At 31.0% G+C, this 24,751-nt stretch overlaps 1 protein-coding gene across 1 annotated transcript in view; it reads left to right on the top strand.

Moving 5' to 3' along the window:
• LOC139526373 (uncharacterized) overlaps positions 1 to 23,124 on the top strand; it is a 42,184-nt gene extending 19,060 nt beyond the window's left edge. Inside the window, exons 6-19 of the mRNA XM_071321512.1 lie at positions 1,553 to 1,837; positions 3,732 to 4,010; positions 6,633 to 6,947; positions 7,614 to 7,892; positions 8,289 to 8,582; positions 11,494 to 11,637; positions 12,335 to 12,356; positions 13,119 to 13,198; positions 13,908 to 13,932; positions 14,782 to 14,870; positions 16,896 to 16,920; positions 20,034 to 20,116; positions 22,309 to 22,398; positions 23,015 to 23,124. Coding sequence (XP_071177613.1) covers positions 1,553 to 1,837; positions 3,732 to 4,010; positions 6,633 to 6,947; positions 7,614 to 7,892; positions 8,289 to 8,582; positions 11,494 to 11,637; positions 12,335 to 12,356; positions 13,119 to 13,198; positions 13,908 to 13,932; positions 14,782 to 14,870; positions 16,896 to 16,920; positions 20,034 to 20,116; positions 22,309 to 22,398; positions 23,015 to 23,124 — 2,120 coding nt within the window. The remainder of the gene's footprint in view (positions 1 to 1,552; positions 1,838 to 3,731; positions 4,011 to 6,632; positions 6,948 to 7,613; positions 7,893 to 8,288; positions 8,583 to 11,493; positions 11,638 to 12,334; positions 12,357 to 13,118; positions 13,199 to 13,907; positions 13,933 to 14,781; positions 14,871 to 16,895; positions 16,921 to 20,033; positions 20,117 to 22,308; positions 22,399 to 23,014) is intronic.
• Positions 23,125 to 24,751: the final 1,627 nt, after the last annotated feature.

Genomic DNA, 24,751 nt, shown 5'->3' with positions numbered 1-24,751 from the left:
AAGACAAATTGAAAGGGTTGGTATTGCTTTGCTTCATAAAAAAGAATAGCCAACGTATTTACAAGTATCTTGTCTTAGGAAGGAATAAATCCTACTTTGTAAAGGATCACTCTGATTCCAAAAAAAAAATTCTCTGAAACTGAAATTTTCAAGATGATTGATTTTTTGATTAACAACATATTTGTTACGTTTGGTGGACGTGATTTTCAACAGACTGTCGGCATTCCAATGGGAACAAACTTTGTCCCTCTACTTGCCGACTTATTTCATAATTATTATGAGGTGACTTCATGCAGGAACTTCTTAGGAAAGAAGATAAAAAGTTACCAATATCTTTTAACTCTACTTTCCGCTATATAGATGATGTTCTTTCACTAAATAATTCAAAATTTGGTGACTATGTGGAACGTATCTATCCCATTGAACTAGAGATAAAGGATACTACAGATACAGTTAAGTCGGCCTCATATCTTGACTTACATCTAGAAATTGACCATGAGGGTCGGCTGAAAACAAAACTCTACGACAAAAGAGATGATTTCAGCTTTCCAATTGTGAACTTTCTATTTCTAAGTAGCAACATTCCATCAGCACCTTCCTACGGGGTATATATCTCCCAATTGATACGATATTCCCCTGCTTGCATTTCCTATCATGATTTTCTTGATAGAGGGTTGCTATTCACAAGGAAGCTATCAAACCAAGAGTTTCAAATGGTGAAGTTGAAATCATCCCTTCGTAAATTTCACGAGTTGGTTAGCCGTTATGTAATAACAGTTTCACAATTGATATCGGATATATGTTCCTTACGTCGTAACTACAATCCCCTTCTTTTTCATGAATGTGACCTACCGAATTATACTATTTACTATTCACATAAGCAACACGACGGGTGCCACATGTGGAGCAGGATCTGCTTACCCTTCTGGAGTCCCTGAGATAACCCCTAGTTTTTTGTTTGTTTTTTTTTTTTGGGGGGGGGGGGGGTTCGTGTTGTTTATTCTTTAGTTTTCTATGTTGTGTCATGTATACTACTGTTTGTCTGTTTCTCTTTTTTTCATTTTTAGCCATGGCGTTGTCAGTTTGTTTTAAATTTGTCTTTTTTCACTTTTAGCCATGGCGTTGTCAGTTTATTTTAAATTTATAAGTTTGACTGTCACTTTGGTAACTTTCGTCCCTCTTTTGTCCTCATCAGAAACGAAATAATTAATGCAAGCTATACTTTATTGTACTTTTATCTTGGGCAGGCATTATATTCGTGTTATTTTAGCCGTCACTATCGCTCGGCAAAAATAATCACGAATATAATGCCTCTTTTTCCTGACCTATTCTTGTTCTTCATAGGTCAAAATTTATCATAACGTTAAGTTTTCTTATAAATTTACAATGAATTATTATCAAGGCATTTATTCTGATTTTCTTTTTATGACGTCATGAAAAAAGGTAACGTACAACAGAAATATCATATATTTTTGCAGATCATTTGAAAAGATTAAAAAAAATAGCAGGTATTAAATTGTTATTATTTTTATTCATTAACATTTTATTTTAGACAAACCTTTGAAACCAACATTAATGTCTCTTTCTGAGCATCCATTTGTCGGTGATAACATAACATTTGCCTGTAAAACGATACAAACCAGCTGGCCTGAAGGGTATATGGCTCCCATACTGACATATCATTTTGTTGGGAATCCAAGAGGAGAGATTGACAACAATCAGCTTACAATACACACACTTACTAAATTGGATAAAGGGCAAGCCATATCCTGTCGTTACACTGATGAATATGGAGAGGTATCTAACATGAGTGATACTATTACACTGGATCCTTACTGTAAGTAACTGCATGGTCATAATAAAAGAATATTTGATGGAAATTGTACTGTACTAGATAAGTGTGTTTATGCTTATATCTTATTTCAAGTTTGATCAAAACGAATTTATAAAAAAATATACGTTGCGAGACATCTCAGTTTAGTAAACACGTATAATGAACTAAAGAAAAGAGGGACATCACAACCTAAAGAAAAACTAAAAAAGCTCCATGTTCTGGTGACATCTGAAATTAATAAATTAAATTCATCATTCTTTATATGATGCCTTCAAAACTTTAATTATTCTATAAGATATAATATCTTAGAGCTTTTCATAGAAGATTAGAAATACGCGTACGGTAAAAACTTCTTTTTTTTCAAAAATATGGCGAATCTTTTTTTTTCTTCTCATAAACATGAACAGAGTAACATCATTGGTAACTTCCATGCATGCAGTATTGAGTAGATATACTTTTAGAATATTTAGACTTAGATTAAATGATTCTTAAGGCTACAGATAACTTTAAATAAGGCTATTCAACTTAAGAAAATATCTTTTGTCTTAATCTGCTTATATGATTATACATGTATATCATTGGTAAAAACGCTATATCTAAAGAAAGAAACTATGGTACATTGTGTATGGTTGCCAAATACACAAATATCATCCCTTTCCCTAATTGCAAATTTATCTCATGACCCATCATGAAGCTTTTACTTAGTGTTAATTCTTTCTGCGAGTAATGAATGCATAGAAGTAGTCGCATACTTCGTCTGCGCAACCAATGATTTTTACTTTTAACTTGATTTCATGCGATTGCATCGGTATATTGTGTTATACCAACATGTGTGTCTTCTTAATGCATTTACCTTTATATTTTATCATAAGTTAACTAATGTTGTCGTTATTTCATTGATAATTAATTGTTATATGTTATAACGCTGTGTAGCTCTGAATTCCGCATGTTGTGATTTTAATTTTTGCATACTGTCAGAAATTACTAATACTACACAATTATCAAAAGAGCTGTCACTGTATAGTGGAAATTTTAAGACAGTGTTGCTTAATGACGACTTCTATTCGATACACAGTTCATAACAGCCTAAGATTTACTTAAAACTTTCACATGGCCTGGATCATTATATTTTAATCTTATCTCGACCGTTAGCCAGAGACAAAATTAACGTTTTTCGTTGGCTAGTACTTTTAAACATCAAATCCACAGTTGACATATCGTAACTAAGGAGCCGGATGAGCCAAGATGTTGACAAGGTAAAATCCAATAATGTGCGAATGTTTCAATTGAATAGTAAATGAAACAATACCTACTTAAAAACTCCATTTCAATATGCTATTATCCGATTTTAGAACGTACAAGTGTTTTGACATGACTTTAATGCGCCATTTAAGATCAATCATGAACTTTCACGTAATTTATTTTATTTTGACCTTTTACATTCTTTTGATCTTTTACTTTTTTTAAAGATATATATAAAAAAGAAGATGTGGTATGATTTCCAATGAGACAACTTTCCAGTATATTAACGGACCAAAATGACACAGACATTAACAACTATAGGTCTCCGTACGGCTTTCAACAATGAACAAAGCCCATACCACATAGTCAGCTCTAAATACGTGGAAGGTAAAAGTAACAGTCATGTATGTGCACATCTCTGAGTCTTCGCTAAGTAAAGATATTCCAATACTTTCACATGGTGTTGTTTCAAAAGCGAAAGGTACACGTCATATTACAATAATATGTTTGCCTTTTTGTCATTATGTTTTGTGTCATTTTTTCGACATTCCGATGACTTCACTGGTTTCCATGGTTTCATCCTTCATATTTTGTTACTGAGTTTGGGATGCCTTTTATTCACTTAAGATAACAATGCGTTATTTGATTGATGTAGATGGTCCTGAAAACGTTGTCCCAGAACCTGGATACACACATTTCAACGTAACAGAAGGCACTCTATTAGGCCCGATAAACTGTACTGCAACCTGCAATCCGGAGTGTACATATATTTGGAAACACGAAGAAAAAGTGGGACGATTTAATCGCTACCTTTCAATGCAGCCTCTTACTATACCAGACATAAAGAGAAACCAGACTGGAAACTTTCGCTGTCGTATAGATTATCCTTATGCTAATACATATGAAAGAACAGATATTACAGTGAATGTACAGTGTAAGTTTAACCCATGGACATGTAATTCACAAAAGAAAACATTAATAACATTTCAAACCGGACCTCTTTTTTAAACGTTAAACGTTTAGAACTTTATATTTGGGTTAGAACAAAAGCTTAAGAATACATGTTGGATAATAGACTATACGTGATTAAATGTTTGCATAGCGAAATTTAGAAAAATCAACTGTGTATGTCACGCTTTTTTCAATCTCACAAAACACCTTGAATATATTGTTCCAAATTGAATCAAATGTATAATTTCTCCAGATATTTTTGCATTGTATGGGTAACACAGTGATTTCATTTTGTGTACACCAAAACTATTAAAAAGGAATTCTGGCCTTTTAAGGACAGCAGTTTCGCTCTATTCAGGAAACTCATCTGGTTTCAAATTTGCTTATATTTGTACTCTTTCTAACACGATAAAGTGTCAAAATTATCAATAACCAATGGACCAATGAACAACCAAAACAATTCAAATAAAAACAACATTTTATCCATTTCTGAACAGGGTTGTGGATATGAGAGTGTTGAAATGGACATAATTTCAGCAACTATCACGAATTGCTTAAACAATTTAATTTGTCTGGTTCCGAACTTCAGAACCGAAACTTATTAATTATGATTTATAAATTTACGCATTTTTGCTTATTCTAAATCATGAATCCTAGCTGATCTATAAATTTACACATTTTTGACTATTCACAGTGGTGAATTCTGATCAGCTATAAGTTAACACATTTAAACCTATTCCAAATCGTATCTTATAGTTTACTTTCAAATACTAATTGGGTTTACTTAGCAATAACACGTCTTGTTACTTTTAAATTCGTTATTTCAATAAAAATAACACCAATATGAGTTACATGCACTACAAACCATTAAAAGTCTGAAATGGCCTATATCATCTGTACTCGACTGTACTGATTTTTACTCGACCAGTCTGAATTCGTCTGAGATTCACTTGATAATTCTCGACTGTAGTCTGAATAATACTTAACAGTCTGAATGTGTACTTTCCCAGTACATAACCATTTTATACTAGTCTGAACCGTACTCGACCTAGTCTGAACCCTACTCGACCTAGTCTGAACCGTACTTGACCTAGTCTGAACCATACTCGACCTAGTCTGAACCATACTCGACCAATTCTTAACCAACCTAGACCTATTCTTTGTATCTATCAACTGAATTTTATCAATTTAGGAATTTTTTCAATAAAAATGAAATTTGAACAACAACTTGAAATTAAAAATGGATTCAATACAGTATTGAAATTAAATTTTCACAATAATCAATCATAATATAACTTCAACACATTATTAATCAACACCTACGTAATGATATATATCAAGTTTAAAAATATAAATAAAACAAGCTGATCAAATAATCTAAAAAAATGAATTGTGACCAACAAATGACTAATAATTTCACTATTTATTCAAAATTTAATGAATATTTCGGAAGCATTTTATGGTAACTGGACTTTTTTTCACCATTAACTTAAGCCCAGTATAAATTAAGTTGGGTTTAATTAATAATGCAGTGAATGTTTTTTTTTTTTTTAATATGTATTATATATATAAAATAGTTTATAAAACAACTTAAAAAATTTAAAAAATGAGAGCTTAATTGCTTTGTTTTATTAAACCAAGAATTTAATGTAATCATGATAATAGAATTTACATAGCAATCCTTGATAACCTTTTTAAAAAAAGGAAATGTATTCCAAAGTAACAGTAAAAATTTATTTCAATTAATTTAAGTATTTTTTTTTTGTCAAATTAACATTGCATACATAAAGCACTTTAATATGTTCTAATTACCTCAGTACATGTGTGTTTTACAGGTAAAAAAGAAAGCCCAATTTTCTTAAATTCGTGTATTACTTATCTAGTAGTTACATGTATATTCGAAAGGCCTTGTTATTTAACTTTAACATAATGTTGCAATTTTGAATCAATGTTATTTAGAATTTAATACCTCTGACCAGGTGTGATCTTATTTATGAGTTAGCCCCCAAGCAGAGGTTATTCTTTATATTTCACCACTAATCAGAAAAACAATTTTATTTATTTATATAATTTTATCCCTTTTTGATATAAGTTATATATAATATTTTTTTTTTCATCCTAAATATAATCATAGATATATTTCTAATATAAGGATAAACAAATATATAAATTTTGTTGGCCGTTGTTATATATGTCAGTTTAAAAGAAATTTATTTTAACAGTTAAAAAAGTTGAGGTTTTTTGGTCTAGTATGGTTCAGACTGGTCGAGTACTGTTCAGACCTTTGGTTACGTATGGTTTAGACTGGGAAAATAGGTCGAGTACATGTCGAGAATGGGTTAAGACTGTTTCAGACTGGTCGAGTAATAGTTCAGACTATTTTTAACGGCAAAGATTAAGGTCAAGTACGATTCAGTACAGTCAATTATGGTTCAGACTGGGGTCGAGTAATGTCAAGTAAAAGTCAAACCAATTCAGACTGGTCGAGTAAAAATCAGTACAGTCGAGTACAGATATAGGCCATTTCAGACTTTAATGGTTTGTAGTGATGTATATTTTTCATTGAATTTGTATATTAAATTGAAGTATGGTATAATATTTTCAGATTCTCCTGAAATAAAAGAAACTTGTTTGTTTGACGATCAAAGTCAGTGTAACAGATTGAATACCACAAATAACTTCAATTTCAGCGAAGACGTTAATGTGAGCCTACTACTACGTATTGATAGCAATCCAGATCCGAAAGTAATGTTTAACTCCTCTTTCTTGGCGATTCAAAATTCAACTAAAGGCAACAGGTATATTGAATATATCTATATACTACCTCATCTTAAGTGTGAAGATTCAGGTGAATTTACAATACGGGCTATAAATGGGATAGCAAATGGAGATACCAAAAAGGTCAACCTAACAATACTTTGTAAGTATAGTTACATGAGTTTATGTTAGAAAAACATCAAAATATATATAGAGAGAGAGATTAAAAATTTACGATTCTATTTGTAATTTTTTTGGCGTTGAAGCGTGAATACAACTCTATAAACATTCTTATAATTACATGTCTATCAAGTTTTTTTTTTCTTTATTTACATGACTTGTGCACTCTATTGGAGAAATTCGTGTCCCCATAAATGATGCCATTCATTTTGAAATAAAGGTCAATTCATAATGACACAAGATCGCTATAAGCCAATAAAGATTTTAAGACTTATCATTGCATAGCAATATAATATTTCTAACAGAAAGTAACCAACAGTTAGCGTGCAATAAATCTCAATATTGCACTAGTGCAATACATCTTCAAAACTCATGACGTCATCAACGACAAAATCTTAGTTTACACCAAATTTTTCTGTCAAATATTATATTGCTATACAATTACTTGTATTTGGGAATATTGTCCCTCATAGAACATATATTGCACTGAAAAGCTCGTGCAATATATAATTCTACTTGGGACAATTTCCCCAAATATTCATGCAATAACCCTATATTATAATGAATCATACAAGTAATGTACTTATAATGCAATAAGTTGGTAAGTTTATATCGTGTATATTAACTGTTCATTTAAACTGCATTTCAGGTAAACCTAGGAATGTCACAACCGAATCAAGAAAAATAGAAACAAAAGTTGGTTCAGCTGAAAATATAGTAATGTATGTTGTATCCTCCCCGCTGCCAACTGTAGAGTGGTGTCGTGTAACTGGGTTCGACTGGATTGTTAATACAGACATATATGATTACAGATACGAAATAATGTCTGAAATACAGGTTAGATCGGAACTTGATTTTGGTGTGTATGGAATAACGATTTGTAACCAAGAAGGATGTATTGATGACAATATCACGTTGAAACCGCGAGGTATCCTTTATATTTTAATATATCAAATTTAGTTATACATTTACAGATGCATAAAATGTGTTGGTGGTCATTAATGGTAACAGAGAAAAAAGTAAAATATCAAAAATACCAAAAATACCAAACAAGGAAATTTCAATACGGAAAGTTCGTTATTAAATGGAATTATTCAAAAAAAATATGGTAGATTGCAACAAGATAGAAATCGTATAAATCTGAACTAAAGCAATTGATTTTATTATAATAATTGATATAATGTATTTCAATAAGATTCTTCTGATTAAAGTTGCAGCCTCGTTTAAAATCAAAGTAATTCGTTGATACGTGAATTTATTGTGACTTTAAATACTAGTAAATATTTTTTTTCCCCAAAGGATAAGATATCAATCTTTATTGCAGATAAGCCAGAAGCACCGCAAAATCTTTCTGTTGAGTCGGTAACATTTGTATCAGTAAATTTATCCTGGATCGCTGGTTTCAATGGCGGATACAACCAAACCTTTAAAGTCCAGTTTAAAACTACAGATACTGATATATGGAACACAACTACTATTCATACGCATGAGATTAAGACGGGGAGTGTAATGCACGTCACTCTGGATCAGCTGAAACCAGACACGTCTTATGAAGTCATGGTTTTGTCAACAAACATTCATGGAAACAGAAATGCATCGCTTGAATTCAAAACAAAAGGTAAGCTTTTAAATCGATTGGATCCTTTTCAGAAAGATTTTTGTATATGTCGTGCACATGTTATTATTTTGTACAGGTAATTACTTGTACATACAAAAGGTATATAAGTAATTACTTGTATGATGCCATCATACAAGTTATTACTTGTACAAATACATTTGTACAAGTAATAACTAGTACAAATTTTACTGAGAAAAAGATAATTACTTATACAAATTATTATCTTTGATATTCTTTAGCAATCGTTTCCCTTTAAACAAATAATTTACTACTAAGACATGTAAAGGTGTTTACTTTCAACAAGTGTGTTCATTTTAAATAACAAACATTATAAGCAAAACATGAAAAAAGGTCAAAACTTGTAAAGAGGGAAAACAGTGAAGAAAAAAAAATATAAGGCAATAACTAAATCTAATAATTCGCTTTCACACGCGTAAGATAGTACAGACAGAATAGTAGTTATGTAAAGGAAGCCAAATTCAGTTCCAATGTTACAGTGAAATAGTAGACATAGGTCTGATTGACCGTAGAAATTCAAAAGGAGTTGTACTGTATATTGCAGAAAGTTAAAAATATAAACAAAAGTTAAATCATGACTGGTTTTATGAGTCAAAATCAAATCGAAAAGATTCAGAGAAAGGATTTGACAATGTTTGACATAACACAGAGCAATTAGGTATACGTCATGGAAGCAGTACATGTGCTTTCCTTAATTGATGTAAGACAGGCAAATGTAAATGAAAAGATCAGCTTATTGTGATGTCATGCATCCTTGTCTTGTGCAAACAAATAGATTATTTGATCTATTAGAATTTACGTTTAATTCAAATATATGATACTAGTATTGCATACGCAACTTTTTATCATGATTTATTTTTGAAAATAGATTGTAGAAGGGTTTATTGTATTCTTGCTTTTAACGACTTTGTTACTTTGCACCAATAGTTAGTATTTAAATGGCAAGAAGCTGTTAAGCTTAATTTGCTCAATGTCTCGTGGTAGGTTATGTTGTAACTCTGCGTTCGTCGTGTGTCTGAATTATTCTAACATTTCAAAAATAATACTAATATAAAACAGAAGATGTGAAATAATTGACAATGGGACAACTCTCCACAAGAGCCCAAATGACACAGACATTAAAAACTATTGATCACTACCACGTCCTTCAAAAATGAGCAAAGCCAATTACGCATAGTCAGCTTTAAAAGGCCCCAAAATGGCAAATGTAAATCATTCAAACGAGAAAACCAACGGCCTTATTTATGTACAAAAATGAACGGAAAAAATATGTAACACATCGACAAGCAACAGTCATCGAATGACAGGCTCCTGAATTCGGACATGCACATAAATAATGTATCGGGTTTAAGCATGTTAGCAGGACCCCAACCCTCTACTTTCCTGGGATAATGGTGTAACATCACAACATAAGAACAAACTATAAAATCAGTTGAAAAAGGCTTCAGATAGACACAATCAGAAATACTACACAGGAGGACGTGGCCGGATACTTGTATATCAGATACAACAACCGAAACAAAAACCCATTAAGTATAAGATACACATTTTAAAAAAAGAAAAACAAACACAGTTGATTTCAAAAATACGTATGTTTTATGACCAGAAAAAAATTAACAAACAAATAAATAAATATGAGAAAAAAGTGAAAGAAAATTTATAATATAACCCGACAATTGACAAAACAATCCCAGACTTACTTACTCAAAGAAAGGACTTTTTCAATGCTAAATTTTGTTTAAAACAAAAGTAGAAGCACATACATCTCAAAGATATTGTTTTGTACAAGTTATTATCTTTTACTCAACAAAAATTGTACAAGTAGTTACTGGTACAATTATATTTGTACAGGTAATAACTTGTAAGATGGCATCATACAAGTAATTACTCATACAAAGTTTTTGTACAAGTAATTACCTGTATAAAATAATAAAATGAACACGACATATATATCTTATAGGATTTTTACTTTTCCTGTTTTTTTTTGTCCTTAGTTTATAATGTAGACGGGATAAATATAACAATCAAAAGCGTTTCACAAAGCACCCATCATTCTCTTCGACTTTAAACGAAATTGTTTTTTTTTTAATAGAATTCATCAATAAATTGTATTGTTGAACATTTTTTTCGTAATTTTACTCTTCCCTTGTAACACAAATTATTATCAAACAAGGAACTGTCTTCAAACAATCGTTTACGATGATTAGTTATTGCATAATAAAAGACAAAATAATAACCATGAAGATATTCCGAAACCTCTTAAAATTGCCCTTTTGTTTGTGTTTTTTTATTGCTTCAGTATATGATTAATCAAGTTATGTTCAGTAAATCATTTACTACAGTTCAATTATAAGGGGATGTTACACAGAAAATGACTTTACCAAGTCAGGAATATAGTTATCAAAAGTACCAGGATTATAATTTAGTATGACAGTTGTTAACCATTCGTTTAATGTGTTTAAGATTTTGATTTTGCCATTTGATTATGGACTTTCCGTTTTGAATTTTCCTCGGAGTTCAGTATATTTGTGATTTTTCTTTTTTTCTCGTTTATTATATTAGTATAAGCCGTTAGCTTTCTCTTCTCAATGTTATCAAGTTGATCAGGCCTATTTGTATACTTTACTAATGGTAAACATTTATGAGTAGGTAGTTAGTTAATTAAGTAATCTTGATGCATGCATAGAGTTTCATATCAAGCTTTTGGTACCACTATTCCTCTTTTGTGTGAGTTTTAACGAATACTGTGTTTCTTTCTACATGTATTTAAAACATCCCCCTGCTAGTTATGAATGACAGGCACTTTACTTTAAAGTATATTCATTAAGATGTGTACACAATGATTATTTCATATGTGAATCTTTTAAAGTTCCCCCTAAACCTTATATTTCAGTTAAGCTGGATTTATCATCATCATCAAAATCGGCTTCCAATTCCTGGTTGGTTGAAATTAGTATTAGTATTGGGTGTGTAATTTTGGTAGTGATTATTATTCTTGTAGTGTTTAAGATCAAAAGACAAAAAGACAAAAGAAATGGTATGTTACTAAAAATTTAGTCCTGATATCTATAATGAGTTTATATGCTGTGATGCATATTTCAATCGGACAGCAAAAAACACAGTTAGTTTTTGAAGTCTTTTAATTTTTACATCATGTTACACTATAACTCGGAAATTGGTTTGGATATATAGAAGTATTTCACCGGAGTCTGACAAATATATACCACCGGAAACATATTATTTAAAGGGCCACAATATATGTCTAGCATACAGACATCAAACAACACAAGGAAAACAAACGGCGGCTAGAATCCTAAAGCAATCTTCAAGTGTCTTATTAAATCCAGAGTCCAGGAAGAAGGATGCGAGTAAGAGACTTTGAAATATTTTCCATTAGTGGCAATCTTTTAACATGTTGAACGGAAATAATTTAAAAACAGGATATGTTTATGAATTCCAGTGAAACAATTATCCAAATAGCATCACACATCAGAGATACAAACAATTACAAGACACCGTGCGAAAATGAGGTAACCCCATAATGTATAGGTAATCAAAGAGGATTTCAGAACGACATAAGGAAATTTTTTTGTCGTTTGACGTTGTCTTCCATAATGCTTTTATTAACTTTGCCTCTTTGGTAACCAACAGCAATTTTAATTACAAACGAAAGAAAAGTTAGATATAGTACATGCTTTTATAATTTGGGTAACATACGTTTTTTTAATTTGCAGAATCAAGCTTTCCGGACAACAGGTATCTATCTATTTATCTATATATATATATATATATAAATGTCATGATATTCAATATGTGCAATTGTTTCTCTGGATGACAGCGTGATAAATTTTTGTGATGTTTTCATGTCATATATATCAGTGAACATGGGATTGAACATCATTATACCATAAAATTTGCTTTATAATTTGATATATTCATTAAAATTGGCACAATTGGACGGCTTTATACTTAAATGAATGGCATACACGATGACTTCAAGTTTCTAATTGTGCATTTCCAATTTATATAAGAAGACGCATACCTTCTGTCTCATGATATGATATGTTTACATCTTTCATTTACCACTATGTGCTCGTAAATACTAACACTGATCTAAACAGAATTATGTTGATTTTGTATATCCCTAAGATAATTTTTTTTCTTATTGAAAACACTTTGAGTATACCGTCTAAGCATACAATGTGAATAAGTTATAACGTATTTCGCAATGTCTGAATTAAGAACATGATTGGTTTTTTTTTTTTTTTTTAAAGTTTTGCGTTAGATTATGAACAGATTTTAGGATCTACCAGGCAATCTTTTCGTTATATGTTGTGGATTTTATTTTAGTCCTTAACATTACACTTTCTTCTCAATCTTAAATGAAAGGATTACAGTTTGCACGATATCAGATTTTTTGTTGTTGTTTTGTTTGACTTAGTGTTTTCTTATCATTATTTTTCTCTCCATTTGTTTTTTTTTCAATATTGAAAAGGTGTAACCATATCTTTTTAATAGAGCACTTACTTCTACAAATGATCACAGTGAAATAGTACCTGGTATGGAACGATACGTAGATATGCCCACGTTGAGAAGAGGTGAGTGAGTAATTAAAAGTACTACTTCTTACGAAGAGGACCGTTATATGATAAGAGAGATCTTACTAGCGATACAAATCATATATTATTTAGGTACCCGTATATCATAGAGATATGGTTTGAAAGCCACAAAAAAAATACCCAACAAATTCCAAATAAGTCAGATTGAAAATGTTTTCTCGAGTAACAATCTGCTTCATCATCCTCTCAGCTATGTGTTATTTAATTTATTGAATTGAATGTCCTTTCATTATTGCCTTTTGCATTTTAATTTTAAATTCAAAGCATTCTTCTTAGTCATAACATGCATAACAATAGTACAGGTATTCGAATTATTAACAGAAATAAAGCAAGATATTTTTTTTTGAGAGTGAACCAATACGTTCTGTTCAAAAACGTAGAATTGAAGCATTGTCTTTAATTACGTGATGTAAGTTCGATTCATTGTCTTTTAAATTGTCGATGTTTGATTGGTCTTCCTAAAGGGTGACATTCAAAAAAATTGTCTTGTGCTCAGCCAAGGGATAAAGTAAATTGTCTCCCTCATATTAGCACATCAAAATCTGGCATTTTAATGTGAAGTGTAATAAATTCAAATTTCCTCGTTTATCATCATACTAACTATAAGTTTTAATTGCAAACAGATACAAAAAAAATGTGTATAGCTTGGATTCAAGTTTGGATAATACAAGTTTTGTTTTCTTTGCAGCATCAAGTACTCATGAGGACCACAGGTACATATAAAATATTACGATATTTAAGATATGGATTCTCTCTGTGTATTTTCCCATTGACTACACAAGTATGATTTTCTTTTGATTGTTTGTTCGCAAGTTTAATAAATAAAAGATTGTGATGGTAAAAATAAAGCATTTTTAATTTACGGATAAACAAACATATCAAAATATGGGATTTATTTCATTACACGTAAAATACCAGAAATGCTAAAGATTAATCGATTAGAAGGTCAAAATACGTCCACCACCATTTAATTTTCCAAGTATGGAGAGTGCAAGCAAGTTTCGGTTGTTGTTTTTATATCTGCTTTTACTCATTTTGCAATATAGCCCTTTGTTGCTGCTGACAAAGTTTAGTATCATCTTGAAATAAATACTGTTCATTGTCGAGCGTTCGTGGTCAAATCATAGTTTACAGGCCAGTATTTCTTTATGTTTGTTATAGTTTATGTTTCCATAGATAGTAGATAATGCACACTCCATAATATGAGAAACATCGTTGGATGTAGTAGAAAAATAATTTGGACAACCATCAATATTCTATACCCCCTCTTACTCATATCGCTGAAGCAGTTTATTGTTATTACTTTGAGGGGTAAATGTATCCTTTGAGTATGCATTGTTTCTTTTACATATTTTTTAGGTTGTGCATTCCGGATTTATTTGTTATTTTTAGATCTCACAGCCTCTTTTTTTCAAATCAGGTGTTGTGAATGTTTATCAGCTGAACATTTAAGTTTTTCTTTTAACAAATACTAACAGGGACTTGCATGATATAAGAAATTTAACCTTTTCTTTAGTGATTTCCATTCAAAATTGGTATAGTGTAACCATAATTTTTTACAGCATAGTACACGTAGTACCTGATACAAATAATCACCGTGAAATTCCAAATGATGAGGAAGGGTTGGCATATATGGCTAGTATAAGAAAGGGTGAGTGAGAAATAACAAATACTTTTTAACGAAGTCGAACGTTATCATAGGGACGAATTGATTAGCGATGTAAAATCAAACTTCATGTTCGTGTATCCGTTAATAAAAGTAGATATGGTGTGATTACTAATAAGACAATTATCCAACATATTCCAAATAAAGCTGATTTAAGCAAGTATTGCCAGGTATACACGACTTTTAAATAAGTGTATATATCATATCGTATAGTCAGTTATTAAAGGATCTGAAATGACAAATTTGGAAACAAATCATTAACAATGCAATAAACAAAGGAGTAGGTCCGGTAAGGACCTATTTTGGCCTCAAATTTCAGGTTCATCTGACGAAAGATTTTGACCACTTTTTAAACACTTAAGTGTCTATTTTATTTGAATTAATTAGTTTATGTGAAAGATTTTAACAGATTTAGTCATTAAAAACGATCCGATTTAAGCTCAAATATGAAAAATCTACCTAATATGCCGGAAAATGTCACTTTTCAGATGGTTTTTGGTAAAAATGAAAGTGGCCGCATCCGTGTTCATCCTCAACCTTTATATATGTTATGTATTATCATAAAATACAACTCACATTCCAATATTAAGGATGAACACGAATGCGGCCACTTTCGTTTTACACGAAAACCGTCTAAAATTTAACTAAAATGCTAGAATTATGAGGATTTCAGTAATTTAGCATGACTTAATGGTGCTAGTACCGGATATATGTGCATTGTAATGTCAAAAACAGCCCATATTTATGTAGCAGAAGCATTCTACTGTCCAATAAACAACTAAAGGTTTACATTTTAACAATTTTGTAAAACTGCTATATTTTGGGGCCAAAAAGGGGTCTTACTGAACCTACTCCTTTGGAAACTACAGCCGACGACAACTCCTAAATAATAGGCAGTTAGTATAAAATTTGTCGATGTTACAAATGTTTTTTCAACACTCAATTATCGCTCTGACAGTGTTGTAATATGCTTAATAGGTTAAGTCACGGTGTTTAACACGGAGCCTAGGCTCACACCAAACGGCAAGCTAGAAAGGACCCAAAAATTACTAGACGTGTAAAACCATTCAAACGGGAAAACCAACGGTCTAATCTATATAAAAAAGGAGAAACGAGAAAAACTTATGAACCACATAAACAAGACGACAACCACTGAACAATTGCAGCCGGATTAAACGTTTTAATGGTACCAAACCTTCTCCCTTTTCTGAAACAATAGTATAACATCACAAGATAGAAAGACACACTATTAAATATCAATCAAAACCGTAGTAACATAAATTAACACACAATGAACAAACAAATTTGATTTGTGATACAATGTAAAAACATGTTAATAAAAAAAGGGATGTAGAATTAAAGCAAAAGTATAAAACCGCAGGGAAATGTTAAACAATTTTAAAAAATCACCAACTTTGTAAAAAAACCGTCATATTAAACTAAGTCAATGCATTCAATAAGAAAACACTTCAGGTACTTGCAAAGAAATGTGTGACTTGAAACAAACAACAAAGCAGCTACCAATGTATTACTTGATTTATTTCACTTGACTGGGCGGGGTTAAACTGGTTCGCTTATTAAAGAGAAGTCCCTCTATAGACAGGTGTTTTAGGATAAACTCATGGATGAAGTGTCTAGTTATTAATCCTATAGCATACGCTCAGTTCTTTTGAATACCTTGTTAGTGACACTGATTGGTGATTAGAAATCAATAATTTCATAACGGAATCATCCTTATCACACAATCTCTTAATAGACTGTCTGTATGCAGATTAAAACGTAAGCTCCGCCCGATCAGTTGAAATAATATTGGTAATAGTAGTGGTTGCCTTATTCTACCTGTAATTTCTTAGGAACAAAATTTAGAAATCTTCTACATTAAGGTCGGTGATTCCTAGAAAAGAAATTCAATCATATTTAATCAGATGTTTTGTCTATCTAAAGTACACAAAGAAACTAGTGTTGTTAGTTTGCATTTATACACATTTATACATGCTTCTTAATTTGTAGAATCAAAAACTCGTGAAGACCACAGGTATATATAAAATACTAATATGTTTAAGACATTTAACATGTGCATGTGAGAACTATAGGTGGCAGCGTTGTATGATAAATTGTTGCAACCCCGAAAAAATCTACTAGCCAAAACGTATTAAAACAGCTCAATTCATTGTATGAGTATTTTCATTCCAGAAAGTTTTCATCCAAGTCAGGTTAAGGTATTATATCAGCTATTTTCATTCTTTGACAGCCTTTGATGCTGATTACAGGGTTTTACATTATCTTGAAATAAATACAGTTGATTGCCGAACATTCTTGGTCACAACACATATTACAGGCTAGTAATATTTTATGTTTGTTATAGTTTATGTTCCAAATTTGATAATAGTTAATGTGTTCGCTTAATGATATGGGAATCAACTACTGGGCGAATTGTTTTGTACTCAAATAGAACAGAATTGATATTGTTTCGGCCAGAATTTGCCTTTAAATTGTAGCCAACAAAAGACACAAATCAATAATAAAATTTAACAATATTTATTATACAAAAGTTTACAAGAAGTATAACACAAATTTTACTGTCAACTTAACTGTCAAAATATGAGTCCAATCTTTTATCTTTATCTGTATCCGGAAATCTTTCGGAATCCAATCTGAATATTACGTTCACTACTAAGGTCACAATCCAGTTTGAGGTTGTTTGTAGAATAAAATTGTCAATCCAAATGCTGTGAATACTAATGTCTATCGATGTCTAAGTCTAAGTGTGTGTTTAACTTTAGTGTCTGTATATATATAGTTGTCATGGAAATTTCTAGAACACTCTATAATGGAACATCCTAGAAAGTTACAACGGAAGTTTCTAGTAAAATGTAGAAGTTTATATAATGCATCTTTTATTAGGATCATTCTGGAATCATTATGTAAGTCAAATGTAAGGTTCCAATCATTCTGTGATTGTTCCAGTGATTTCTAAATTGCACAGTTCTAAGATTATTCTGTAAACAACTATCAGGCCACACAACACAAATCAGGCCAACATAAATAAATACAATAATTACAATATCATAACAATATCGAGCTTTTTGAAAGTTAAAAAAAAATAAGGCAGCTGACAGAGTTCGGCAATTTCACATTCATGATGATGTTCTGTTATGAACATTTTAGTGATTGTTTAATTCTTATCTATCTTATTACTTGGGTAAAAGGTTGTAGACCTTGATTTTAGGGAGGTAGCCCTTTAAATCAGATAATGATATGTTTTTGTAAAAGTTTCATCAATGAATTTTAAGCATTTACCTGAAAATAATCTAGGTAACCTAGAAGTTCATGAAAGTGGTTGACACAAACGTACTGATAATTTTTAGAGTTATTTCCCTTAACCTAGGTCTACCTCCTTAAATGCACTTCTGGAGCAAGGAGATAAGCTTCATATTTTAACATTTTTCTAGATACTGACATCCATGCACAACTTTAAACTAAAATCTTCAACACATTTAATATATGAAGGTCCCATTGTGAACTTTACTTCTTTTTTCTAAAATGTATCATAACTTCTGCTCCCATAGTATGGCGTATACAAATCTCAAATAGCACGTTACACTCATGAATGTATACAGTGTGCGAATTTCATTTAAAGGTGTGACAGACTGAAATCGACGTTCCTTAAGTTTTACGGACACAATCACAAACAGATTGCGCAGTACCTAATTGATGCGCGACGTGTTTTTGAGATATTTGTATTCGCAAATTACGTAACATAACAGGCATGATGGAATACCATTGTACTGTAATGCATTATATTACAATTACTTTGACAAAAATTTATCAAAGAAATGCATCAAATTACAATAACTTTGCATAGTAGTGCATTGAGTTACACATTACATTTGTATATGTAATAATAATGTTATAACAAAGTGAAAAAAGAATCAAAAATTTTAAAACTAGTATGATGTCACAAAAGATTATGGCATATGCAATGCATATTCTCCGTATACATATTAAATTTAATTATTAACCAACTGGTTATTAAAAATAACATATGTTCTGTAATGGCCCTGTTTTTCTGTAAGTTTGATCATGGTGAACTACAAATTATTATTTTTTTCAAACTAAACTGTCATTAAAAGAGTAAGAGAGTACATCAAGTTGGCAGCAACACATACACTATTTTCAGTTGGTTAATAAATGTATTAAGAAATGGGTGTTTTTATAATGGCCCTGTTATATGTCCTTGGTCAATAATAATGGCCTCGGATGTCTGTAATGGCCCGAGGCTTCCTCGACCATTATTACAGACCTTGGACATATAACAGGGCCATTATAAAAATACCCATTCATTAATACTATAATATCAAGTAAAAAGTCTATTCATTACAACAATTACATAATTTTCCACATCATAAGAATTTCAAGGTAAACATCTCTGAGTTTTCTCTAAAAAGAAATTATAGAAGAAATGAAGTTTAATATTTATTCTTACCAATGCTTACTTCACTTTAATAAATATACATTTGTTTTATTAATTCCAATCAAAAATATTAATTGAGAATTTCTTTCCTTATTAAATAACTAACAAAGAGCTTCATAATTTAAGTTAATGCCAAGTGTCAAAATGGGTACAAGATTGATTGTTAACCAACTTTGAAACTAACTAGTGTTTTATGCCAATGATCAATTTTCTGTTATTTAATGATAACAAGGTATTCATTGATGTTTTGACAATACTATAAGACTTTTAAAGTTATGTTCTTCTCTCTAAAAATTCTGCTTTAGCTAAATGCCCAACAATCTGTAAAACATATATAGTATGTGAAGAAAGTAATGTCATGTAATGTAATGTAATGCATAAAATTAATCAACTTTTTACTCAAGTAATGCATTAAAAGACAATTACAATTTTGTAATGCAAAAATTACTGCATTACGCATTACTTTAAAAAATGTAATGCATTACCATGCATTACAATTACAAATTTGCGTCACCCCATGCCTGTAACATAATGCAATTCATTTTCGTTGTACACTTAGTTTTGAGTATCTTAAAGTTTTACAGATATTTATTTGTAATTTTCTTGAGAGTAGAGGGACCATTCGACTTCATTTTTTTCTATATTGAAACGATGTTAACGTATCTTTTTAACAGTAGAGTCATTGATTCTAATAATCACTCTGAAATACCAACTGCTCGGGATGATGGATATATAGATATGGTTCCGGTGAAATGGGGTGAGTTAAAAAAAAGTTATTCTTACTAATTATACACAGGGGAATTTAATATCAAAGACAACTTCCTAAACGATATGAATTAAAAAAATATGTATGTTTACGTATAAAAGAAAGAAAGGTATGCTTGCTGAAACGACAACAGCACACAGAATTAAAATGAAACAATAAAAGTAACTATAAAAGTAACTATATGTAACTGCGTTGCCATCAATAATGGATATTAATCAAACCCTATAGTCAGACATAAAAGTACTCGAAATGACTAATTGCAAAAAGATTAATCAACAAATCAAATAACAAAGAACAAATATGTTACACAGCAGCCAACGAGAAACACTTGACGTATTGCATTATTTAATATTGTTAACCGCTTAAATGTGTTAGAGGCCACAATTAAATAGAAAATAGAGAGAAACTGTGAACATAAAAAAACAATGATTAGCAATACAAAATCCACAACAACAAAATGTGTGTTATAAGTTGGGAATGGGTTCATTGTTAGAACGTTCATAGACCTAGGTGAGCGACACAAATTATTTTCAGCTTCTGTTTTTGTTATATATATATATCTATTTTATGTTCACTTGTATCAAACGAGAACAGGCGACTTAATCCGTCACAACTTTGTCTTTTTTCATATTTGCGCACAACATCCAATATTTTAAGATATATCTCCAATTACATTGATGGTGAGATTGATTAAAGGAAGCTCCTTTTTTAATTCGAAAATACTCTGGTTTGTCGTTCCGTTAATTTAACTGTTTTATTTCAGTAAACTTTCATTACAATGTGATAAGATAAGATATTTTTATTCCAATGAATGGGCCTATGAAGAGCAAAATAATGTATTACAATCATTTTTATAATTGATTGATTACAATACAACAACTTGAATACTATGCTTCGCCTAATAACCTGGATATTTTACACACTTGTTGGAAATGGTCGCCGAAGTAAAGCTTTACTTTTTTTTCATTTGTCATTCAAGGGTATTTAACTTCATTCTTTAGATTTAAAATATCTGTGCAGATTATGTATGAGTCTCCGTATAGCAATCGTTACCATTCCGTATACGCATTACACTACACTACATATTGAGTGTCGTGATACGAAGTAAGTACGAAACAAATTAAGCATTGCGCCGGAGATTGATTATAAATAAGCTCTTATATGACCAAATACTACAACATAATTGGCAGTGTAGTTGTGATTGGTGAATGCATTATTGAGCTTGTGCATTTTAAATTTGTTTTTGGAGTGTTGTTTGTTTAGTTATGGGTAGCGAAGGATATCCACATTCAAGTTTGTTAACAGAGCCCTTTAATACACGTATCATAAAATGTTGTCTTAGTATTTAAATTAATTCTAGCAACAGTATAAGATATCCAAAAGACGGGGTGTTGAGCGTTGTAAAAACAGCTGCTTATTTAGGCAGACACAATAAAACAAAATATATTGTGGAAATTAATACACTTATTAATCATTCCAACAGCGTTTAAGACAGTTTTAGTGTATCTATAAGTGTCAATTTTCTTTTAGAAATTGGTTGTTATCATGTCTGCGAAGTAAACATTTATATATTTCCTCTTTCCTGTTCATGAAGTTGATACTAGCTATTGTATTTGACTTTGAAATCCTAAGATGGCTGAAGTCATATCAAAATTTTAGACCTCATACACTAATATCATTTCTTTGTAATATCTATACTGCATTTAACTGCATCTTCCGGACAGGCATCATCATGTTAATTTAAAGAATGAACAGGTGATTGTGCAAACATAAAAAACATACAATATCAAGATAAAATAATGTTTTCCACTTCATCAATATGTCTATAAAATTGAGAATGGAAATGGGGAATATGCCAAAGAGACAACAACCCGACCATAGAAAAAAACAACAGCAGAAGGTCACCAACAGGTCTTCAATGTAGCAAAAAATTCCCGCACCCGGAGGCGTCCTTCAGATGGCCCCTAAACAAATATATACTAGTTCAGTGATAATGAACGCCATACTAATTTCCAAATTGTACACAAGAAACTAAAGTTAAAATAATACAAGACTAATAAAGGCCAGCGGCTCCTGACTTGGGACAGGCGCAAAAATGCGGCGGGGTTTACATTAGATGTGAGTCATGACTTCATTAATATTTTATATGTCGGACGTAATATTTGAATAACATTTATTTTCAGAGCAAGAAAAATCACAGAAGATTAAAAAGAAGTATGAAAATGTGGAGATTAAGCCGGCTGCTAAAATAAGAGATAGTATGAAATGTGGTGGTTAGGCCGCCTGCTAGAATAAGAGTTTCATATAAGAAATATTTCTCTTCTTAGTATTTAAATTAATTCTAGCAACTGTATAACATATGCGAAAGTCGGGGTGTCGAGTGTTCTAAAATACAGTTGCTAATTTAAGCAGACACAATAAAACAAAATATATTATGGAAATTGAAACACTTCTAAATCATTCCTACAGCTTTTTAAGACAGTTTCAGTGTTTCTATAAATGTCAATTTTCTTTTAGAAATTGGTTATTTTCATGTTTGCGAAGTTAACAATTATATGTTTCCTCTTTCATGTTTATCAAGGTAATACTAGCTATGTTATATGACTTTGAAATCCTACGATGGCTGAAGTCATATAAAATTTTTAGACCTCACAAATTAATATCATTTCTTTGTAATATCTATACTGAATTTAACTTCATCTTCCCAGACAGGCATCCTCATGTTAACTTGACGAATGAACAGGTGATTGTGCAGACAGAAAAAAGACCCAGTATCAAATATAAAATAATGTTTTCCACTTCATCAATATGTATACATTAGATGTGAGTCATGACTTTATTGATATTCTATATGTCGGACGTAATATTTGAATAAAAATATGTTTTCAGACCGAGGAAAGAAGAAGAGTAAGAAGAAGTATGAAAATGTGGAGATTAAGCCGGCTGCTAGAATAAGAGAAAGTATGAAAATGAGGGGGTTAAGCCGCCTGCTGGAATAAGGGTTTTATATCAGAAACATTTCTCTTTCAACTCTTAAACTATAATCTTTTCTGGTATTTTGTTTACATCCTAACTAAATGATTGTATTCCATCGTGTTATGTTCACAAGTTTGAGGTGTACTGTCATTAACAAACATTCAATGTATGAAAGGCGAAGCTATTAATGTTGTTGATGGACTGATTTTCGTGGGTACTAAATTGTGTGCGTTGAAAAGAAGGATTTTCCCAGAAATTGCTTTGGCAAAATATGGATCAAGGCAATATAGGTTTACACATGGATCTCTAAAGGGAGACAAATCAATGTAGTATTATATGCTCATTGGAGATCGCACAAACTCCATAAGGTACAAGACTTGTATCACCTGTTATGCAAATTAAAATAAATCAACATTTCTCCAAAATATAACTATCAGGAAAGAGACACAATCTGTAAAATGACAGATTTGACTGTTATTCTGTCATCATCAATGTGAATCGTTTTCCAGGGAGATTACTCTGTGAAAATCAGCTGTACGTTTAAATTACGTTCTATTGTTAGGGGAAAATTAAGCTTCTCAATGATCAAAATTAGTGTTTGTCGAACAGCTGCATATCTAATGAAAATTTTCCGATTAAGTGTGTGGTTCAAGTTTTTTTTTAATTTTTTTATATTTCTAACAAAGTTTCAAAGTTAAGATATTGTCAAAATTTTATGAACATTAAACGAGCAAAATTTATGTTAGTCAAGGTGTTTTGTACCACCTTGACATATCCTGTTGGATTGGTCTTTACAAATGTATTATGTTTATGCCTGTTCATTAATTAGGGTAAATATATTAAATGTATAAGAGCGGGCAGGTTTGGTCGATTTCAACATATGTAAACCGATATTGTTTTCAAACAGTACTATTGTTTATTTGAAATTTATTTTTTTGTAAATAAAACATTGTTTAAGTTTGTTCAACACTAACTTATATTATTTCAGTAATAATTTTTTAATCAATTAAACCATTTAAAAAATATTATCATATCATACACGACTTGAGTGTTGGTTTTCGTGAATTTGAAAATAATCAAGACTAAGCCTTCGAGGTTGAATTTTAAATTTGAAGATTATCACCGAGTACGCAACATTTATTTTAGTTTAATTTAAGCATATTTATTTATAGTGGATTGGGAAACAAGTTATTGCAAATGATATAACTTCCTTTTCACTTTGCGGGGTTCGAGTTCGCAACATTTAGATGAGAAAACACTCGCAAATGGTCTTGAAATTAAATCAGAAGGAATCATAAGTATATTTGTACGCCTTCATGATTCGAGAAGAGAATGAAAAGACAACATCGCGTGCGAAAAAGCGGGAAGTATCAAATAGTAAGTAATACATGGCCTTTCCCATATCGGCCCGGGTATCATCCATACATGTAGATCCCCATGTCATTAGTATATTTTTGTTTATCATATAATCACTTCATCAAATTATTTTTACATGATGTAAATAACATGCACTTTTTTTTTGGCCGAGTACAAATACAACTTATATTTCAACACAATGGACAATAGGATGATTTTTTTTTGCATACATGGCAACTCTTGCGTCTGTTCCAAATAAAATATTCGTGGTTAAAACAAGTATTTCTGAATTGG

Source organism: Mytilus edulis, chromosome 6 (genome assembly GCF_963676685.1).
Source record: "Mytilus edulis chromosome 6, xbMytEdul2.2, whole genome shotgun sequence".
In the NCBI taxonomy this organism is placed as follows: domain Eukaryota; kingdom Metazoa; phylum Mollusca; class Bivalvia; order Mytilida; family Mytilidae; genus Mytilus; species Mytilus edulis.
Note: the sequence above shows the minus strand (reverse complement) of the source record. Positions and strands in the feature narration are given on the sequence as shown.